General features: G+C 31.7%; 1 protein-coding gene across 1 annotated transcript; it reads right to left on the bottom strand.

Moving 5' to 3' along the window:
- Positions 1–12,013: 12,013 nt before the first annotated feature.
- LOC106398107 (protein SHI RELATED SEQUENCE 7-like) lies at positions 12,014–13,749 on the bottom strand. The gene is made up of 2 exons (XM_048762473.1): positions 12,990–13,749; positions 12,014–12,390 (listed from the first exon to the last, which is right to left on the bottom strand). The coding sequence occupies exons 1-2, from the start codon at positions 13,660–13,662 to the stop codon at positions 12,014–12,016; spliced, it is 1,050 nt and encodes a 349-aa protein (XP_048618430.1). The 5' UTR covers positions 13,663–13,749.
- Between the last annotated feature and the right edge of the window lie 9,289 nt (positions 13,750–23,038).

Raw genomic sequence — 23,038 nt, 5'->3', positions numbered from 1 at the left:
TGATGGATGATTCCTGATTTTTAGGGAAGATTGTATCATCTTTACAAGTAAAAGAGGTTAACAAACTGTGCCTAAACTGTGACGAGTCCTTTTGTTTGGTCATATAAACATGTGGATGATGGATGAGTCTCCTTTTTTCTAACATTCAGGACCATACATACATTACACTCTTCATGTCACAACTTAGCTGATTTCTATTTTAGTTTTTTTTTCGTACTTCTTTTTCCTTTTCACTTTAGAACCTCCAATACATAATCCAATGTCAGAAACACCAATAATTCACTCAATCCAATAGTATTAGATTCAACAAAGTACTTTACCAGTACTAGATTAGAATCTCTAATCTCACTTCAAGTTTCTTCTTATATTATATACATAAAAATCCACTGAAACATTTGCTTACAGTCCTATATGTGTCAATGTTCCATGCTTTATAATCAGATTGCTGAACAAGCAACTTTGCCAATTACCTCAAAACCGTGATTTCTATAATGATAATGAAATAGTCAGGAAGCAATAACTAACCCGGTACTTGGCGCCTTCCTCTTTCCGGTCTATGTAACCCAAAAGTTTTTATTGCTTCATTAAAGCTTCGTGACTCGTGTAATGCCTACAATGTCATAATATTAGCTCCTTATAAGCATCATTCAGGGTTTTAAATAGATTTTTACACATTTTCTTGTCGATGAGCTCTGTTTCTAGTGCATCCACGCGATAAACAGCAGCATTGATCAATATTAGGAATATATCCTAAATAGATATGGTATATCGTATAGAATAGATATAGATATGGTATATCGTATAGAATAGATATACACGGAATATGTCTATTCTGAATATATCTAAATGAATAAAGCAGATATGGGAGCATTACATTTATGGTATAGGTCTCAATGAATGGAATGGAATAGATAGATGGGAGCATACTCTGAATAGAAAAAAGAAAGTATTACACTCAATATCACTTTTGCACATTTTAATTACATACTGAGACATTTTCAACTACTCACAAACATTTTCACTTTTCCAACGCAGCTTTCCCTTTTCCCAACCCACAAAAACCCGACACTGCCCTTTTTTATTATGAAAACTCAACCAATTAAGTTAAAATCTAACTAATATTTACTTTGTATTTTCACTTAAGAATAATTAAACCTAAACAGAAAAAGTTAAAAGTTAGTTTGACCAAAAAAAAACAGAAAAAGTTATTTCTTCTTTCTATTTTCTTGGCCGTTAATCTCTCTGAACAAAACAAAATTTCTTTTAAGTCACGCTCTCCTCCACTTCAATCATCAAAGAACACAGCTTTTTCCTTCAAACCCAACCCACCTCTTCATCGCAGCTAAGAAATCACTAATCTTGGAATGTCGAAATTATCACTGAATTCCTCCACCGCTCTCGCACCTTCCGACGTTGCCGCTCTCGATCCATATAGCCAGTCTCTTATTCATCACATTGATTTTGGTAGACTAATCTCTCCGTTTTTGTTGGCGATCTAAGTGTACACGTGGATATACATAAGATATGTGTACACGCTCATATGCAGGAGAGGTGTACATTTAGATGTGTTTTAGCGATGTATTTGCTGATCATGCTAAATAGATGTACATCTTGATACCCGTGTGTAGTAGTAGTATCAATACTATTTTGTTCGTACATACTTATATGCACAATAACTCAATAAAATATGCACATGTACACTTTACCAAAGCAAAGCACAATGAAATAAGATCCAATTTCACCAAAGCAAAGCACAATGAATCAAAAACAAGTCAAGTTCTTACCTCTCTCACGTCAAAACTCTGTATCTCCATATTTATTTATTTTGCTAAAGTTCTAAACTGCCTTAACTGAGCTGCATTAACAAAATATGATTTTGCTGCTCCAACTACAATTTTTCTACTGATTTTTCTATCTCTTATCCCTTCCTTATCGGTTTTCCTCACATGTGCCTAACATAGAAACTTCAATGTACAGTGGCATCACTATAGATTTTTCTAAGAATCAGCATTTGTTAACGTAATCAAACCTTGACGATGCACTGATTCTGGCGGTGGCTCTGATAACTAAAACGGTTGTGACTACAGCATGCAAAACAATGAATTCACACAGGTCATTCTCTAATAAGAAGTCTCTCAAGAATCCCATGATCATCGGGTAAGGTCGTCCTCAAAATCTGAGCCCACCAACTGAACTCCGACTACGGAATACCGGTCCGTCGTGAAGAGGCGGTGCGCGAACTCGTCCTCTACTTGCTCCATCACGGCCACCTCTTTCAAAGCCTCAGAGTCCTAGTCCCATCACCGGTGTACTAAGATTTTGCTTCGTCATCGACTTTTTCCCTTTCGATCTATCTCCTCCGTCCGCAAATGCACTCGAGCTCAAGGGAAGAAAATATAAAGACATTAAGTCAAAAAATAGTATACTTTTATGTGGTTGTGATAACTCAAAATAAAGAAAATGATTTATCTGAAAAGCAAGAGGAACCAAAACCATTGTCTCTTTCTCTTTAGTTAGGGGCATTAAAGTAATCAACCATTCAAAAACTTACTTTGGTAGTGGAATGTGCTCCATGATGTAATAAAAAATGAGAAAGTGTCTATATATATATATGTAAAAAACTCTTAAATAGAAAAAATAAAGGGTTATAGTCCATCCGGAATAGATATATACGGAATAGAAATATTTCAACCGCCTAAGTATAGAACTGTTACAAATAATGAGGAAATTAATAGATTTAGATAAGAAGTAACATAAAATAAACCAAATTTGATACTGGAATATTCAGTTTGACAACCTGCTATTAATTCTTCTTCCGGTAAATCAAAAGGTAACCTCTCGCATTATGCTAGGGAAGAAATTAGAAAAATGATAAAACCTATAGTTTGACGCCACAAATTACATCCCCAAAAACCATATTTTGATTGTGTTTCAACTATATCAATTGTACTTAAACGGTTAGATAATCCTAGTCGGTGATAACAGTACTATTCTCACCGCTATTACAAAACCGTACATGAGGTCTTCGCCTCATACGGCTCCTCGGGGGGGCGTAAATAAATATAAGGACCAGATTAGTATTATTTAGATGGATATGATGTGTTCTAAGATGGATTAAATAGAAATATATCTCGGTCCCGAATTATACCAATGGAATTTTGTCTGCTCAAATTCTAAACCTAAAAAACGCGCTTTGGAATTCATCTCATCCTTTACAAATTTTAATTTCTATTTGTTTAGTAATAACTTAATCCTTTAATAAAGCACCCCTTGTAAAAATAAAACTAGATTTTTCAGCCCGTCGTGTTTTTCAATTACGAAAAAGAATTAAACATCCTATTAGTTTATTATTCATGATAGAAATTCTATTTTATTTTCGAAATCTATCAAAAAAAATATACTTGTTTCGTTCCTATTTTCATTCTTTTTTAGAAAAAAAGTAGGTGGACTTCAAATAAAATAAATGATTATTTCGTTTCTGATAGTCAATACATTTATCGGTGGATGAGAGCATACTCTGAATAGAAACGAGTTACAAATAAAGTAGAATAAGCAGAATATTCCGTATAGTCATTACATCTATACGGAATATCGTATGGATGGGAGCATACGATATACCATATCTATTTAGGATATATTCCAAGTCGGTTTAGTATATTTCCTATTATCTTGTTGTCTAGTTTGTATATCTCCTATATATTATTTGTGAAACATTACAACTTCTTTTTGTAGCCACATGTCATCACTAGGATGATTCTTAGAATTATTAGAGAAATAGGTTGGTCCATCTAATTATATAATAATTTTTTTATTAAACTAACCATAAATTCATTATTAATGTCATTTATTATTTCCTTAGATAAAGATTACGGAATTACCTAATATGGCTAAAGTATATATGACAATTAATGATTTTGAATAATAAAGATCTGATAAAAAAAATGTATCTTCTATCAAATTTTTTTAATTTAAAACTATTAAAATAATTTTTTTTTAAAACACAATAACCATATTATAAAAATTTAGATTTTTCTGTATATTTTATATTTTGAATTTTAAAAAATGACTATAAATTACTAAAACTGTTAAAAGTCTCACATTCAAATTTTGCGATCCATGGTTTAAAATTTTTGTTATGACAAAATACAAATGATTACAAAATCATATAAATAAAAGTCTAATTTAATTAATCATTAAGATTTAAAATATATATGTATATATATCATTCTAAATTAAACTATAAACCATATTGAATAAATAAATATTTTAGTTTCAAAATTTACTTTGAATAATTTTTTTTGATAAAAGTTTTGAACTAACATTGATAAAAATTTTTAAATTATCAATTACTAAAATTATTAATCCCACAATGAAAATTTTGTTATCAGTAATTTAAAGTTTTTGCTATTAAAAATACACATGATAAAAAAAACATATGAGTAGAAAGCATCATTAAAAAAAAAAGACATTAATATTAAAAATATACTATGTATGTTAATATCATTTAAATTTAATTACATACCCTATCAAATTTTTTTTAAAAAATGTTTTGATTAATAAAATTGATTTATACGTTCTCACCAATTTAATTATATATGTAATAGTTACTGACTTTTAATTATTCAATATATATTTATTATTTCATAATATGTAAGAACATATAATACATAAAATAATTTATATATATAATGTTTATTCCGCGCAAGGCGCGGGTCTTAATCTAGTATACATTGTAAAGCACGTTCATTGTCAATAAGAAAGTCTTCTCTAAATCATTGAGACCTAGTTTTACAATCAACTCCTCTTAATCGTGAGGCATCTCGGTATTTCCTCAAGTGAAGGGCTTCTATCTGTTTCTCAAGATCGCCTTGTCTGCTTAAAACATAGGAAATGATGACTCTTTCATTAAAAGTACTTGGACGTGAAGGCGAAGGAGGACGAGATTCCCTTGCATTTGGTTCATCACCCAGCTCAGCTCTAGCGCTCGAAGACATCAACTGTGAGTGGCTTATACCCTGTGGCAGAGCCAGATATGACTAACCGTTACTATTTTCCCCAAACTTACTTGATGTATTCCTGCAACACATTCCATAAGATGTCTGACATTCACCAGCTTTAGAAATTCAAGTCTTACATACCTTCAGAAGCATTTGACATCTCTTGGGACTCCCAAGCAACATCCACAACTTTGACAACCATTGGCACACAGTCTTCATACTCAAATAAAACAGTAGGACTTTTTTTACCATTGGCCTTGACATGTCAGGTCAGGTAAGAACTAAGAACTTCTACATTATTTTAATGCAACTATTACAAAATTGAGAAAGCCTACATTTTCAGAAACTGGAGTCAACTTAGCTACATAACTATTCATATTTGTTTTCGGTGAAGTCAACTCTTCCAATTCAGACCCTGACTCTGCTGTTGATGTGTCATTAGCTTTCATCTGAGCCAAGAGAGAATATAATATTACAGTTTCATAAAATATTAACCCAATGAACATATGTAGAAACGTTTTGTTGTAACTACCAAAATAAAACCCTTACCCCATAATAAGTTGGATTATCAGATGATCTGGGAATCACTACTTAGGACATCACCAGCATGCCTACAGCACGTCCCACAACCGCATCCGCATGAAGGCTGAGAAAATCATTAGAATGATTATATGCATAACAGAGACATAACAAACAATCAAGAAGAAAACACTCCATCTTTAGTATCTCAGGGTCTTTCCACGGCTCTTTATCAGACCTTATACAACCTCCCTGGTCTGCACAATTGCAAGTACCACCGATAAAAAAACCTGGTAGCTGGTTAAACAATTTCCAAATATGGTCACATATGTTTAATACTATTCATGGAGATGATAAGGAAAAAAAACACCGATAAGATTTAAAAAAACTCCCTACCTTTCATCAATCATCTCAAGAAATTTGTTCTGGTACTTCTTGCCAATAACCTATTAAGATGGCATAAATGCAACTAAGTCTTGTACAATAAAAACACATGTAGAAAGTAGAAACAAGGGTTTAACTTTTAAGTTAAATGAATCTTGGAGACGGTCTTGGATCAACAAACGATTTCACCGTGCCCCCAAAGTAGCTTAAAACCAGGGCTGGATTAAAATGATGAACATAGGGTGAAGTGTCTTGAAACATATATGAGGAATCTTGAAACATACAACAAAAGTCTCAAGATTATACAGAAACGTTGAGAAATCAGATTTTTTTTTCATGTAAACTGAAACGGTTTTCACACTTTTGCAAGTGTTCTTTACACCACCGTGAATTTTACACACATATCAAATTTTTGGCATTACAAGTATACTATAAACATGTCTACTTTCTATGCCACAGATATGGGTGTATTATATGCCTAACTATAAAATGCCAAAAAACACATTTCTTGTGCTTCAAGAATCATGTCCTCTGTTCCATGAACAATACTATTAAACAACAAAGTCGTGCAAACGATGGCCATTGGAGAATCTGCTCTCTTGCTGGTTGTTTCCGCCAATGTAACGGTGATCATCAACACCAAATCCTTGATAGTTCATTAAATTAAAGTTCGTAATCTGCTGACCTGTTCATATGTTCTTGTTGTGGCTCATCTTCATTAGATTCTGATGAGAAGTCAATGTTTGTTGTGTCTGCAGATGTATAAGTGAGATTTTTATTGTTGTTGGTGTTGTTCTCCTGCTGCTGATGCGAGGATGAGTCTTCTTATTTCGTGCTGTTGGGTTCTTGAGAAGACTTGGAGATCAGTAACTCAGACTCATCACCAAACTCTTCTTTATACATCTCTTCAATCATCGGTTTTCATAGACGGACTCTCGCGTTTATGAACCAATTAGCAACCTAATTACATAGCAGAAACTATGTGACTCAAGCGGAACGACTGTACGGGAAGACAAAAAGCTCAGTTTACCTGGTTTTTGGACAATCATATCTGTTTTGCAGCGTCATTTTCTCACATTCTTCCGGGTATCTACAAATAACCATAAAGTCTCTTAAAATGATCTGTATAAACTGAAAAAGTTGTGACCTGTGAGAGAAGAAAACACATACGGATGAAGGAAATGTTCAAAGAGCCAAACGCGAAGAACAGAGACAGAGTTTTTAGGGAGACCTCTTTGAGGTCTGCAAGAGGGTCTAACCATTCTAAGCTGTTGATGTAAAGCTCTTTGCTGTCTCAGCCGTTGATCTAAATACCTAAGTCTTGGTTTGGTATCCTCTCTCCTTGTTGCTCATCCAATGACAACTTTTTTTCTTTCTCCCCAAGTTTCTCTCTGATCAACTGAATCTGTTCCTTTATCGTGTCGAAGAGACAAACTGATATGCAAGGCTTGGCTGATCCAACTACTGCTATTTATTTAAATAATTATTTATTATATAAATATATATAAATAATGGTATAAGTGTCTTTTGCCACTCGGTGAATAAGATATTTTTGAAAATTTCTCTTTAATGGTGGTAAACATGAATAATGATATTAAAAAAGTGGTAAACATGAAAATTTCTCTTTAATATCGAGGGATTGAGTTTTTGGAATGTGAAATTTATGATTCTAATAAATATATAAATAAATATTTAAATTTTTTAAAAAAAATTAAAAATAGTTTCAAATATAGTTTTAGAAAAAATAATTCAAAAAAATTATAGAAAAGTTCGAATTTGAAAAAGTATAATTCGAAAACATAAGTTCAAATTACTTTATTTTTTATTTTGTTTTATTTGTTTAAATAATTATTTATTTGAAAATATTTATTTAGTGGTGTTAAACATGAATAGTGTCACCAAAAACATTTTCTGATATAAAATTCATATCAGATTTATCTGAATCGTTCCATATGTAAATCTTTCTCTCGAATTAAATTTAAACAATTTAAACAATCTAAGAAATTGTTCTGAGAATTATTCCGTTTCAAGCAAGAATATATATTTGACTAGATGAGTTTAGTTTTAGAAAATAGGACTTTTAGCAATAGTCTATTAGGCCCATCAGAATTTTAAACCTTAGAAATCCGTCAGCCCGCCGAAGAAACGTTACATACTGCTCTCTAAATACCTAAAACCGCGAGAAATGCGACCTTCTGTAGAGTCCATTGATTGTGCGATTTTCCGATCCAAGTTGTGACTTTGACAGTGAATATCCTTCTTCTTCTTACTCCGAAGAGGAGGATTGTCATTTTTTGAATGTAGAGAACATTTTTATATACCTTTTATAGAAAAGGATGTGATAAATAAAATGTCATGTCAGGCATAGTCGAATTTTATACAAATGTTGTGTAAGATGCATATGCATAGTCTATGCTTGTGACTGTATGTCACTTCAAGCGATAATGTTTTATCCTATGTTTGAAAACACGTGCGCCTAGCCGATTATTCGTCCGACTAGACATTAGGCGAGAGCCAACCGCGATTATTTTAGCCAAATCGGCTCTACTAATCAAAGCCCGTTTAATCAGCAAAAAGATCGACTAGGCGCTTAACAATCGGATTTAACCGATTAATTCAACATAATAATTGGACTTGTATTTACAAATTGTGGGCTTTAAAACAAAGCCTGTTTGTCTGAGAATTATTGAGATTTTGTTCTTTTATTTATAAGGGACTCCAAGATCATTCTTCTTCATTGTTAAACGATGTGGGATAAATGTAAGTGTTTTTAATTTTTTTTTAAATATTCGCACTGATAAAAGGATGGCAAAGATACATTTCAGGGAAATCGAATCCTCTTCCTCCTATAGTATCATATCCATCTCAAGCCATTGGACCATGATGCTTTGACGTTCATTTGTCTCGTATATTTGTATATATAAGTATGTATAAAACTTTTATTATCAGGTTTGTTACATAAACATATTATAAATATATTAAATCCTATTAAAAACTAGGTACCGATTAATTCTTGATTTTTTTATAATTCGCTAGGCCTGGAATTACCGTCCGACTAGCGTATAACGTAGTTCCGAACAGAGATTTATCTAAAAATCTATTCCACTCATTTCTGTTGGGAAGTTTAACAATCAGCTGAAATAGATTTTAATTATATTTTATTGATTTATTCTGGCAACTGTTTAAGGAAAGGCAAAAGCAATTTTAATGGTTGAGTTCTCAAATTGAGTATCCGACTAATAAAATTTAAAAGTAAAAGTAACACTAATAAAAAACTGACACACAAGCAAATAGTGTTGGAGAGGTCTTAAAGGCATCATTATTGCAAGTCCTTCTGGTTAGGTCCTTAATTAAGGAACTTTCGATTTGGATTTCCGTAAAGTCCTTAACCCGCAATTATATACGCATATATAATATATACATATACATATATGTGTATTAAGTATCCAAACACAAGGACTTGCAATAATGATGCCCTAAGAGTACAATTATCGCGGATAAGTAGAAGGGTTTTTAGGTGATGGACCCCATATTTTTAGTTAAAAATTGTGATAAATGAGAGAAATTAAAAATCGACTTTGGTGAGATTTTTGTACTGTTTCTAAGCCCTACTGATACCTGGCGGTCCACGATTGGTTTTCTTTTTAATTTTTTTTCTTTTTAAATCAGAGAAAACGAAAAAAAAAAAAATTTAAGAAACCCAAAATACAGACCTAACGATAATCATGGCCTAAAACTGCCCTTATTAAGATACTTTGGACTTTTGGTCCTTCTCTTATTTACTTTCTATTTTCTAATTTTTTTTTTTTTTTAAAACCCCACTTCCTCATACACACGTTGGATAACTCTTTTTCATTATGGTTCATGAGGAGAAATCACTTATGCTGACACAGATTTTTATTTATTATTTTATTTATATCACTACCTTTTTTTCCTTTTAACTCCAAAACTTTTACAGTAAAAGTTTTGTCATATTACTCTATTCTAATTACTCTAGTTTACTCCAAAGTTTACCGATCACTCCCTATGTTTTGAAAACCTGTGGTCTTTTTTACTTTGAGCATCGAATTTTACTATGTTTAATCTTTGACCCATTTCTTTTTTTTTTCAAAAATAATTTTATAAGTTATTTATGTACTCTCTAATAATTTAAAAGTAACTGTATTTTTTCGTTTTCAAACTTTGACGAAACTCTTTTAATGGTACTTATTGATTAAAATTAACAAATTACTTATAAATAAACATGTCCACTGTATAAAAATGACTTTAAAAATAGAAGTATAAGAAATGCACATACAGTAGAACCTCTATAAATTAATAATGTTGGGACTTTAAAATTTTATTAATTTACAGAGATATTAATTTATAAAAAATTCTTATTTAGATTTTTTATTTTAAAATATATTTATTCTAAGAAAAGAAAAATATTAGATTTTAGTATATATACATTAATTGTTACTTTTTGAAATTTGACATTTATATTAACTTTATTATATTATATGGTGTATATAATATATATTCCATAGAACTTAAATATGGTTTTAGATATAATATTACTAAATCTCATCAAAAATATATTAAGTGTTGAAAAAATAGAAAGATAATCCCATTGTGAATAAAAAATATAATAATAGATTATTACTTATATAAAATATATATACATATAAATTATTAATTTATAATTTTAATGGGACATATATTTACATAAAATTTTCTAAAGAAATATTATCTTATTATTTTATTGGTTTATGTCAAATTTTGAGCTGTCCTAAGTTGGGACCAGTGAAATTTATTAATTTATAGAAATTATTAATTTATCGAGTATTAATTATAGAGGTTTTACTGTATATAACATAATTGGGAAGAAACCTATAAACTTTTTAATAGCACATATCAGTTTAGTTTTCAAATGGAAGGTTTGGCTGAATAATATGACTAGCGACATAAAATTCGGATTAAATTCATTTTTCTGATTACCAATTGAAGCATAGGCTAGCCAGTCAATTAATGCTGCATTAGTGAAACAAGAGATGAGGAAGAATGAATACGCAAAATTAACTAGAGGAAAACTGTCAAAGTTAATAGTCAAATACATGCAAGTAATGTAGAGAAGTAGGTATAGTAGATTTGAAAATACATAAAATAATCTCGGTTTACCTTCATTACAATAGTTAATACTTCACATATAATGTATTGCCCTTATTAATTAATTTGATGATTATTCTTCACAATAATTAACGGTAAAGTCAGATCTTCCACAATAAGTGGGCATTTCCATGTGAGAACGACTTCTTGGATCACGATGAGGAAGCCGGTCAACAAAAACTTCCGACTATTAGTATTTATCAGATTACTGGAAGAAACTTGTTCCAATTTGTTTCGGGGTAACCTTGTCTTATGCATTTTTGCCAGAGTTGAAAATTTCATAGTTAAAATTTCACCCAGACTTTTCTTTGGAATAAAAATAATATTACTGCATAAATATAATAAATGTCCAATGGGGTTTGTGAACTAATGTTGGTTTCTACTGTTTTACACTGCGGAAGTGGATTGGGTAGCATAAAAGGGACTTCTATATATCTAGATTTGAAATTGTTTGTTCAACTGAACACGAAGCCTAGTTAAGTCCCTGTTTAGATCCGGCAAACAAACGGATAAACTGGAAAAGGCAGCTTCGAGTTCATCACCAGCCAGAAAGATAATCCACTATCGAACCCAACCCTATTTTATACAGAAGATCTAACTTAATATATATACATATATATTATAAGAAAATGTTGATGTTAGAAAAAGATAAATGAGTTATGTCGATCACGTTGGGAAGATCAAACATTCAAAAGAACAAGCAGATGATCCAACTTGAAACTATGACATTATCTGAATTGTAATAATATCTCCTTTCTCCAATTTTTAAAATAATAATTCTCTTTTATTTATCTCTAATAAACATACCACGTGCATGTTAATCAGCACAAACCCTAGCTAGGTACGGAAAGTTACCATATTGTCCGACAACAACAAAAACCTCAAAATAATCATTTTTTTCTTACTCGTAGTACTCGAATAATTATAAGAGTTATCAAAAACGTTTTAAAATATTTAATATTTCAGTCTCAAGACCTAGGAGGTGGAAAGAAGGGGGTACCGGTGGTGATACAAGTGCTGAAGGGAGCCGCCGTCGGTGTGTAAAGCGATGAAGGATCAATCGAAGCTTTAGTATTATTTGTCGCTGTAGTTGAAGTGCTGGCTAAAGCGGTTGAGGCCAAGAGGTTAATATGGCGTTGACAGGCTTCTGCGGCCGTAGGGCTTGAGCTGTAGGGGTGATCTGATGGACCTTGGTCGTAGAGAATGCCTTTGAACACGTGTCCTCCGATGTCCACAACCGTTTGATATGCATACTCTTCGTCGTCATCGTCGATCGAGCTGACTCTTATACACCGAAATACAGCCGGTGAACTTATCTCGGGTGGTAAGTGATTACTTTCTAACCCTAATTTCATTAAAATAAATTATTACTATAAAATCCAAGCAAAACATATATAGTTCTCATGAAGTTATGGTTCTTGCTTGACGACTCATGTAATCGAATAAAAACTTTTTTTAAAAAGAATAGTTTTTAAAATAAACTAAATCTTATAAAGAAACACCAGTCTTTCTTTATTTCACAGAAAGTTTTTATTTTAATTAACATATGGAATATAATAGCGTAAAATAAAATCCAAACTTTGTCTATTTTACATAAACTTTATGACTTTTCAGTCAAATACAGAGTAAAAATTGAATCTTTGATAGCGGGTTTTAAGTATAGTTTAATGAAATGGATTAAACCCTTTGGTGTCGTCATGTTTACCAAAGAACAGTAGACATGACTGGAAAAATAATAATCATCGATCAAAATCAAACAGCTAAAGAAAAAATATAAAGCAAAATGCAGTGCATGGACATAATGTTCATATCCATCCATTAACACTCAAGTGACATTTGACAAAAAAAATCAAAATCATTATGACCCCAAGAATTTTTTGATCTTTAAAAATATTCCAATGAAGTCGATCAGTCATTGTAAGATAATTAAAATAACCGTTATACCTGAAGAGCTAGCGTTAACTACACGGATGCATGCAAGAGCCGATCCACCACCACCGCCTTGACCTCCATTTTCATCATCATCTCTATCATCATCATAATCATCATCATCACCACCACCACCGCCGGAGCTAGGCTCTCTACTCCGCTTAGATGGCAAAGCAGCTAACTGAGCCCGTCTCTCACGACGTTTAGCAGCCGGGACCCATGTGCTCTTCACGTGGGTTTGGCAATCAAACCCTCGGCTCTTACAACAAGTACGACATCTCATATGAGGACAATCTTTCTTGGCTTGATTCCCACAGTCTTGGCAATTCATGTTTCCTTGCCTTGTTACCGTAAACCTTCCGGGAGAGGATCTAATCCGCTCATGGTCGGAGACTACGTTGAAATACAAACTCCGGTTACTACTCCGGTCGTTATTATTACTGCCACCACTTGGGACCATACCAAAAGAGAGGAAATTTGTAGGAGGAGCCACGTGGTTTTGTTGTTGTTGTTGAAAATATTGAGATGGCCAAATCTCAAAACCCCTATTGTTGTTGTTGTAGATCTCTTCTTTGTATAGATAAAGATGATTGCTGCTCTTATCTTCATTATGATCCTTGTCCATATGATGATGAAGATGATCTTGTTTGTTGTTATCTCTCCCTCCTAGATTGAACATTCCAGCCATTACTTCTACCTCCAGGTCCTCCACATCACAAACACATACCGACTAAAAGAAAGAATATTTATGAGACTGTTTTAGGGTTTGTGAATAAATGACTTTTGGGGATTCGAGTTTACCTTCTTTTTTCTCTTCTTCTCCCTAGCTCATTAATTTCTAGACTCCAAGATGTGTTATATATTTTTGTAAGGAGCAGATTTGGGAGCGGATGAGAGAGTAATGATGGTGATGACGAAATTAAGGAAATTTCTGCAAACGCCCCCCAGGTTTATCGCTTCTCTCAAATGATTAAAAACATTATATTAATTGATCTATCGCTTTCTCATCAAGAACTCGAGCAATTTACTGCTACTGTTGGTTTTCTCTGTGGAGAGAGAGATAGAGGGAGAGAGAGGAGAGAAAGAGGGAGAGTACTATGGAGATCTTCTATGGGGCACTTTTCTCTACAGTTGCCTTCCAGTTTCAATGAATCCCCATCACAATAAATATCACATAGTATTAATATATAATTATATACTGTTATATATTAGAGTTATTAACACAATAGATCAGTTTATGTCTTTTTAGTACATTGAAGAGCAGTTATGACTACTGAGGTAGTTTCTTCTAACTAAAATGCCTGAGCTAACTAAAGTGGCCTCACAATTTTTAAGAACTGGTCACATTTCTTTTTTCTTGGGACCACACGTTTGAAACCTAAAACCATGTTAGAGAAAAAACAGAAATAATCAAAGATGTTTGACCAAAAAAAAATCATCAAAGCTTTTTCTTTGCATCGTTGCAACTTCTTCACCGCATCCGGGGTTTGTGCTCACCGCCGTGCCTACACTGTCGTTGGCTGTCACCGCAAAGTGAACCAGTGGTGGTTTGAGCTCGGGATCCATCGTTGCTCGAGATTTCTTTTTCTTTAGTTTTTACCAGAAACTCTCGATCCGCCGCAGCGTGCCTCAGCTCATCTTTCCTTGTTGTGATTCATCATCGCCGTGACGTTCCTGCCTCTCCGACGCTCTCTGAAACTGGCATGACAAGTCTGAGAGCAAGAATGGTTAATTTGGGCATTTTTACACATTTGGTCCTAAGCTTATTTGTTATTTATTTTGTAACCCAATACTTTTAAAATGTACAAAATGGTCTTTAATGTTGCCCTAAACTTCAGAAATTAAATTATAACTAGAAAAATGAATACATCTATGAAAATACAATAAAAATAACTCAAGACACACCTAAATTACCTAAATGGATAAAAAACAAAATATTAAGTATCAATAAATCATAAGGTATGACTAAAATCATAAGATAGGACTAGATTCCCAAATATCCATGTGTAAATAATTTTTTAAAAATGTTTTAGCTACACATTATGTAGAAACAAAATTTTGATTTGTAAAAAATATATCATGATTTTGATTTTTGTCTTAGAAAATTTGTGATGTTTTTGTCAACAAAACAATCGGTTCAAACAAATAACAAAAAAATATATATTAGAAAATGGTATATGTAAACAGTATCCATACATAAAATAATTCTTGTATATTTATTTTATATGTACATGATACTATGTACACAACTGTGTAATTAGTTGTTGTTTGTTCGGGATGTTTTGTGGAAAATGAGTACCATAAATCTGGTTTTAGTGACATCTTTATGTACTCATATGTACATAATATGTTGTACATACAGTTTCATTATCCACATGTACAATGATTCACATGTACACTATATTTTTCTATCTACGTGTACACCGGATAACGATAATCCATATGTACATTGATTTACAAAGATCTACTTGAATATTTTTTTACCTTAAGCAGTAGGCCAGGAACCATTTACAAATTCTATAGTTACTAACATTTCATTGTGACTAACTCGCTTATTTCTAGCTAATTTTTTTGTGATGAACTTCCAACGGAAGATACCATTGAGAAATTCTCTCAAAAAATTTCAACAAAAAAACAGAGGTCAAGAATTCCATGTGTTCATATGTACATATTTACATGTACATATTATTAAAGAAATGTACATTTGCATAATGTAAATAAACTCTATATCATTAGAACAATGTATCATCAAATCGTGTTTGTCTGTCAACCTAACGAACTTCTAGTTTTCTTTTTTGTCTCCTACATATGAAGCCAATGTAAAAAACTTAAAGATGTAAAGATCCATGGCAGGTTACAACATGGTCGGCATCTTCGAGCTTTTCCTCCACCTGCAATAGCACCACCGCCGACTGCTGTCACATCTCTATCTTCCGCATCAGCAGAGAAAAACCGCGACCTAGTTTCCTCCTCCGCATTGTCGTCGTCATGACCTCCTACTTTTCGTCGCAACATGCTCACATCGATGCAACATTACTCTCCGTGGTGGTCATGCAATGGTTATATGAACACCCTAATAAATTTGTTATATATATACCCGTTTAAATATCATCACTATGTAGGCATAATTTAATTGTCCACATGTACAACAGTCTCACAAACAATTACATGTACACTGATTCATTTGTACATTGCATACAAACAATTACAATTTTTTACAAAATGAATAAAAGAAACAAAAATATAACTTTAAATGCATTTGATGTGTACATTATGCTACGTACACAATGATTTTACTATCCACGTGTACAATGATTTATATGTACACTAATTAACTTGTACAATAATACTTGGACACTGGATAATTTTTGTACATAAACTTGTGAGTTTCATTATTTGTATGGTCCAAAAGATACAAAAGTTGAATCTAAAGTGCACATTTAGAAGTTTTTGGTTAATTCAAGGGATTTATACGCAACTTTGGAAGTTTTTAGGCAACAAAAAAACATTTAAAATCACAAGGACTAAAGGTGCAAATTAGTGAAACTTGATCTCAAGGTTCAACAATGGCGATCTCGACCGGATGCAATGACGGCTTCGCTTTATCGTCCACCAGAGGTCATGGAAAGAGGGAAAAGATCACAGCAAAGACGTAGGATATGGCACGACGTTGAAGCTTTCCACCGGACTTGAGACACTGCGGAAGCGAAACCCCGTGGAGAAACGGTATTGCAGCGGTGGAGAGCTTGTCGACTTACATCAATCTCGGCGAAAATGGTCCACAACGGTGAATCAGCCATTGTGACCTGAGGTTGTGAATCAAAGTTTGAAATCAAAGTTCCTCTTGTATCTGGTTCATTTCTCGTCGGAAGATGTCGAATCCTCTGATTTTGTCGTCGTATTGGATAAACCGATAGATCTCTGTCGTTGACATTGTCATCGTATACGCTACCGTTTTACTATCATCAAAAATATAGCTTGACTTATCTCTAAAGATACATCAAATAATAGAGACAATGAATAACAACAAGTTTTCTTGAAATAAAATTTTGAAGCAACATAATTCATTTTACAAACATAATAGAGAACTTAGAAGAAAGCACCGAAGAAGACGAAGAAGAAACACAGATGGACCCACTTTATTTTGTCTTTTTATTAAAAAGTAGATAATAAATTTAGTTAGTTTAATGCACACTTAGTTACAAAGTTATTTAGTTAGTTTGTAACTGGAAAGGCTTTGATTAAGAAAAACTACCTTGTTAGATAGAAGTTCTCTATGATGTAATAATAAACTAGAAAAGTGTCTCTTAGTGTAAATGTTTTACAAGTTAACCTATCATGAATATGGTTTGTTTACATAAAAAATGTTTTGTTTTCCGGAACCATTATTACACGCCGTTTTTAAGTAATTTCTTCTAGATCATTACACTCTCATCAGGTTTACCAGGTTTCGTCATCACCAGCAGGTTTATCAAGATGTGTTTTATATTTTTTAAATGATACTATCATTCAAATTTATATTGGGATCCCATCCTAGTTACTCTTCTCCTCTACATGTCTTCCCTAATAATACATACAAACCCACATGAAAAGCTGTAAATAGTTATTTTTTTCAAAAATAAAATGTAAATGTTTGATGGATATTAACTAACAAAACCCTAAACTACTCTTCCAAACCAATAAAAATTTCGGATTTACAAATTCTAAATCTAGATGTATTTTTATTTCTAGCAATGATCCGATTCTCGAGGAGGACAAAATAAAAAAAGAATTTAATTTAACTTCATAAGTTTTTATTTATCGAAATTCCATACTAATTTTTTTCAAAAAAAAATAAAAAAATCCTTACTAATAGTTACAAACTATCAGTCCGATATACAAGAAGTTCTCGCTTAATCACTTAATCCAGTTGACTGGCTTTACCTCCAAACTAGTTTTTTCTGCTTTTTAGGAAATGCTCTTTTGGGCTTCATTCTCTCTAATATCCCCTGTTCGAAACTACGCTAGGCGCTAGTCGGACGGACGATATTAGCCTAGCGAGTTAACAATTAATCGGAGAGTAATCGGGGATTAATCGGGGCCTAGTTTTTAATTTTTTTTTTTATAAATATATTATGCATCATTAGTCAGTTTGCATGACAATAGACAATTAGTCGAAGTAGCCTGGTGGTTTCATAATCTTTGCTCAGCGTAAGAACCCGGGTTCGACCCTGGATCCACGCGTTTTTCTTCTTTTTAATTATTTTTGCCTTTAATGAAGGGTACTATCGTCATTTCGTCTTCATCTTCCCCATCTGTCTTGGTTTTCAATTTTACAGTTTTTCCATGACCGTAAAACGTTTATAATCACACATATCATCAGATTTTGGTGCGTTTTCATGTTTTTATACTTAAAACCTATAGATCTGTCATAGAAATACAAGATTTTAAGCATTCAAAACCCAAAAAGAAATTTTTTTTTGTTGTTGCCGATTAATTGGCCGACTACAGCCAACTCGCCACGGCCAAGCACCGTCGAGCGCCTCCTCGCCGAGTAATCGTCCGTAGTACCCGCATTTTTTAAATTCTTTTGTCAAAGAGGCCAAACAGTGGTTTTCAAATCCTAGTGCGTTTTTTAGATTCTTTGCTTCGACCGGATCTGATCTATGTAAAAGAAAACCGCTGCCTCGTGCGTTTTTTACTCAATAATTAATTCTTAATCAAGATAAGACTATTAATGTAAATATACTATTAGGCTGAAACACAAGTTATTTACTCGTAAGACCATAATTATCGCGGTTTTTAAAACCCGATTCTGTGTGATTTTAACGTGTGGGCTCCATGTGTTTTTTAAAAAACGGTCACGAAAGTCGCGAGTGAAGGATCGGTCGTGGGCTGGTGTTTTTACTGTTTATGGGCCTCACCGACACGTGGCGGTCCGCGATCGGTTCAATTTTTTTTTTTTTAAAGACAAAAAAAAAATAAAAAAAATTAAGTACCTCATATCGGGTATCAAGCGATAATTATGCTCTAAGATCTACCAGGTTTTAGATGTTATTATCTCAGATCATTTCGGTATGTTTCTAGAATTATTTTCATTTTTCACATTTTCTTTAGTTTATTTTGCAGTACATTAAAGTTGAATACTTAAAAGAATTAACTTAACAAGTGGAAATCATCAAGCTTATATGATTGTTTTTAGTCTATGTATGATTGTTTTTAGTCTATGTACATTATATATTATTTTCATATTTTTACGATTCTTAAAATATTTTATATGAAATTTTAAAATAACATAGGGGTAACAAAAAAGCTAAAATAGACCCCAAAAAAATTGTGGCAAAGAGATAATAGGATTATTTTTTGTTCTATTTTAGAAAATTTATCATATAGACTATAACCAATTTTCGTAACTGAAACTAATTAACAAATGCTAAGAAAATGCGGTTAAACAAAATGAACATGTTAATGTACTTTTCATTGGCTTTTTGCTAGCCAGCAAATCCTGTAGTTGTAGTAGGTCACGGGTAATAATTGGCAACTAACGGATTGGATTCGTTCTCCAACCAAACTACTCCATGAAATGGTTCAACGGTTTTAGAAATTCTTAAAACGTACAATCGATATAAATTATAATTTATCATAGTTAGTTAAATACGTGAGTTTATTGATTCGTATAATTATCCCCCGGACCATATCATTGTCTATAAACTATGTGAGAAAAGGGAACAAACACTTTTTGATTGGCGTGAGAGTATAAGACCAGACACGCAAATCCACTCAGGGTACTTTGCTCACGAGGAACCGCGTGATTAGCTGCACAATTTAATGTTAACTACTCGTTATGTTTCATAATAGATGATGTTTTGAAATTTTTTTAATGTTTCAAAATATACGATGTTTGATATTTTTTTAATTAGTTTATAGTTCATTGAAAACTGTGTGACTGATTGTTTTATACTCTTTCCATTTCCGAAAATTTTTTTTTAGAGTATTCATGCATATTAAGAATATAATAAATATTTACAATTAAATTTATTATTTATTACTATACATTTTCTAATAAATATCAACCAATAGTATTTAACCAATTCAAATGTTTTCAATTAATATTTTTTTAAAGTATACAATTTTTTAACATTAACTAATAAAAGTATTTTAATTTTTTTAGAAAATCTATCATTTTGGAACAAAAAATAAATATAAAAAATCTTACTTTCCGGAATGGAGAGAGTAATATTTTTGATGATTGGCTTAATTAGACTTATTTTATATTTTTAGTGTTATTTTTTAAAAAAAATGTATATCTTAATTCTTATATCTTCATCCAAAAATCAACTATTTTGAAACAGAGAGAGCGTTAAGTAGCGTCATTTGGTATTTATTAAATATTTGTACACTCTTGCGGCGTTATTTAAATGTGTTAAAAAAACTATACTTTTGCGGCGAAGGTCAATAGTTAAAACGTGAGATATTGAGTGTGATTGGCAAAAGTGAGAGTAAAATAGAGTAAAATAAATAGTGAAAAAAGGAGAAAAATAAAAAGGTGAAAAGTGGGGAGAGAATAAAACCACGTGCAAATTTTATTTCTCTTTTAAGTTGTAGAGTGTGATTGGAAAAGTTAGCGCAACTAGGAGGAATTAAAAGCGGAGTAACTGAGTGATATAAAAAATAAGAGAAAAAGTAAAATTTTAATATAAGAAAGATAGAAAAAGTAAAATTTTGAGTAAAACTTTTACTCAACAAAGAAGATAAGAAAAAATTTACTTTACTAAGCATAAAGACAAATATATTTACTCTGGCCAGATTAATGGTTTTCATCTTGATTGGATAAATATTAGTGTAACTAGGTGAAACTATATTTACTCAACAAAAATTACTCTGTAAATATTTTTCAGTCAGAGCCATAGAGTAAAAGTTAGATAGTGTTTTACTCTGGATGCACAATGAGTAGCTGAAAAAGTAATAGTTAGTAGTCAACCCTGATTGATATGTTTTTGGATGAATATAGAGTAAATGTAAATTTAGAGTAAATATTTACTCTAAAAGTACAATAGAGTCAAAGCCATCATCGTGTAAAACAACGTATAATACAATACTGTGTTAATTATTAATATACGCAAAATTATTTTCTCCTTTGTTTATAATTTTGCTGCTAAACTGTTTACAGATAAATTTCCAATTTTTTTTGTCAACATGTACTTTTCATTAAAGCATGAGCCCAATGAGCAATGATTACAAACAGACTCAAGTATTACTTATTTAACCCAACAAAGCCCAAACACAAGAGATAATGTTTACATGCATAGAGACACTTGGCTAGACTCGTGGCATCGTTTCCTTGATCGAGAGAAAGCAAAAGGCGAAACCGGAAAACATGCTAGAAATCTATCTATCTCCGTCTCCGATCGTTTGAGGCTGCTTGCACATTCTTTCTTCCTTCAATATTTGATTAATAAGAGATCTTCATTCCCAATTGGTAGAATATGAGTGCGAAGAACGTTTAATAGAGACGAGTAGAGAATCTTGTCGGAACGCAATCACAATGGATGCTCTAACTCATCTAAATTCTGGATAAGATCTCCTTAGTGTGTTCCAAAATCTCAGCTTCTTGACCATTGTGGAGACTTGCAGAACTTTAAGCGAAAGCTTGATACCACCTCTGAATATAAAAAAACTAAGTTTTTCTGACCAAAAAGAGAAATCAAATCTCTCAATCAACCGGCTTATCACCATAACCCAGAAGGAGAAGAACTAAATCCAAACTTTATCTAGGTTCAACCTCAAAATCAGAGAAAAGATTAGAGTGATAAGCATCTATGATTTTGGTTGACCATAACATACAACCAAAATCACCTATTGCAAACCTTATATCGCCAATGAGAAACGATAATCGATCCTTATGATAAGTTGATAAAACTATACATGAAATAGTGAAATGGCAATATATTAAATATGTTATAAGAAAAAATAACTTAGCTAATTATAACAAGTAAAAAATAAGTTAAAGCTAAACACTATTGCGTTTTTTGTGTTTTCAATTTAAAACCAGTTGTTAATCTAGTGTCCATTCCACTTTAAGTTCTTCTAGGATTTTGGGTTAAAAGAAAGAGGACTAACTTTTTGTGTGTGAAAACTTGCTTAAAATAGTACTGTAGTTTTTTCATGTTTATATAACATCAGCATGCGTTCTATGTTTTTCTTTCATGTGTTCGATTTTAGTTTTTAGTTTAAAGTATATCCCATCAATAGTTTACTTTGTAAGTGATGTCAAGTAAGTCAGAATCTTAGGCAATGAGATTGTAATACATAGTATTGTTTTGATTCTATGGATTTTGGGCATCAGTACTCTATAATTTTTTTCTCTATTTTATTCTAAAATAGCGTAATTCTATTATAGAATTAGTTTTGTTCCAATGATTTATTCTATAAAAAATTATTCTATAATAGAGTAAAATATAAAGTAATGTTGTTTTTACTCTATATACCATAATGTAATTACTCTATATTATAATGAAATATAGAGTAATGTTATTTTTTTACTCTAAAAATAGATTAAAAAAACAACATTCATCTTCCACTCTATTATAGAGTAACTCTATTATATATTAAACCATTAGAGTAAATCCAACTATATAATAGAATTATTCTATTTTAGAGTAAAATATAGATTAAATTATAAAGTAGCATTGGAGATAGTTTTAGGAATCTAACTTCTTGTTTCCAAAATATTTGATGTTTTCGGTATATGCATATATTAGGTAAATGCACAACTATTAAATAAATTAATTTTTATTTAAAAAATATTATTATAATATAGATTGAAGTAATATAGTTAATTATAAAAACATATAAAATATTATTGGTAACATAGTTTTAAATAAAATTAAAATTTATATAAAATATTTTGCATATTTAAATATTAAGAATTTTTTTAAACATCATATATTTTGAAATGGAAGGAATACATTCTAGTGGGTGTTAAAAAAAAAGGAATACATTATAGTGGTGTTAGACATGTTATTTTGTTTATCGAGCGGAAAATCAACAACTTTTTTTTTTTTTTTGTCGTCTACCCATCTAAG

Source organism: Brassica napus, chromosome C7, assembly GCF_020379485.1.
Source record: "Brassica napus cultivar Da-Ae chromosome C7, Da-Ae, whole genome shotgun sequence".
Classification (NCBI taxonomy): domain Eukaryota; kingdom Viridiplantae; phylum Streptophyta; class Magnoliopsida; order Brassicales; family Brassicaceae; genus Brassica; species Brassica napus.
Note: the sequence above shows the minus strand (reverse complement) of the source record. Positions and strands in the feature narration are given on the sequence as shown.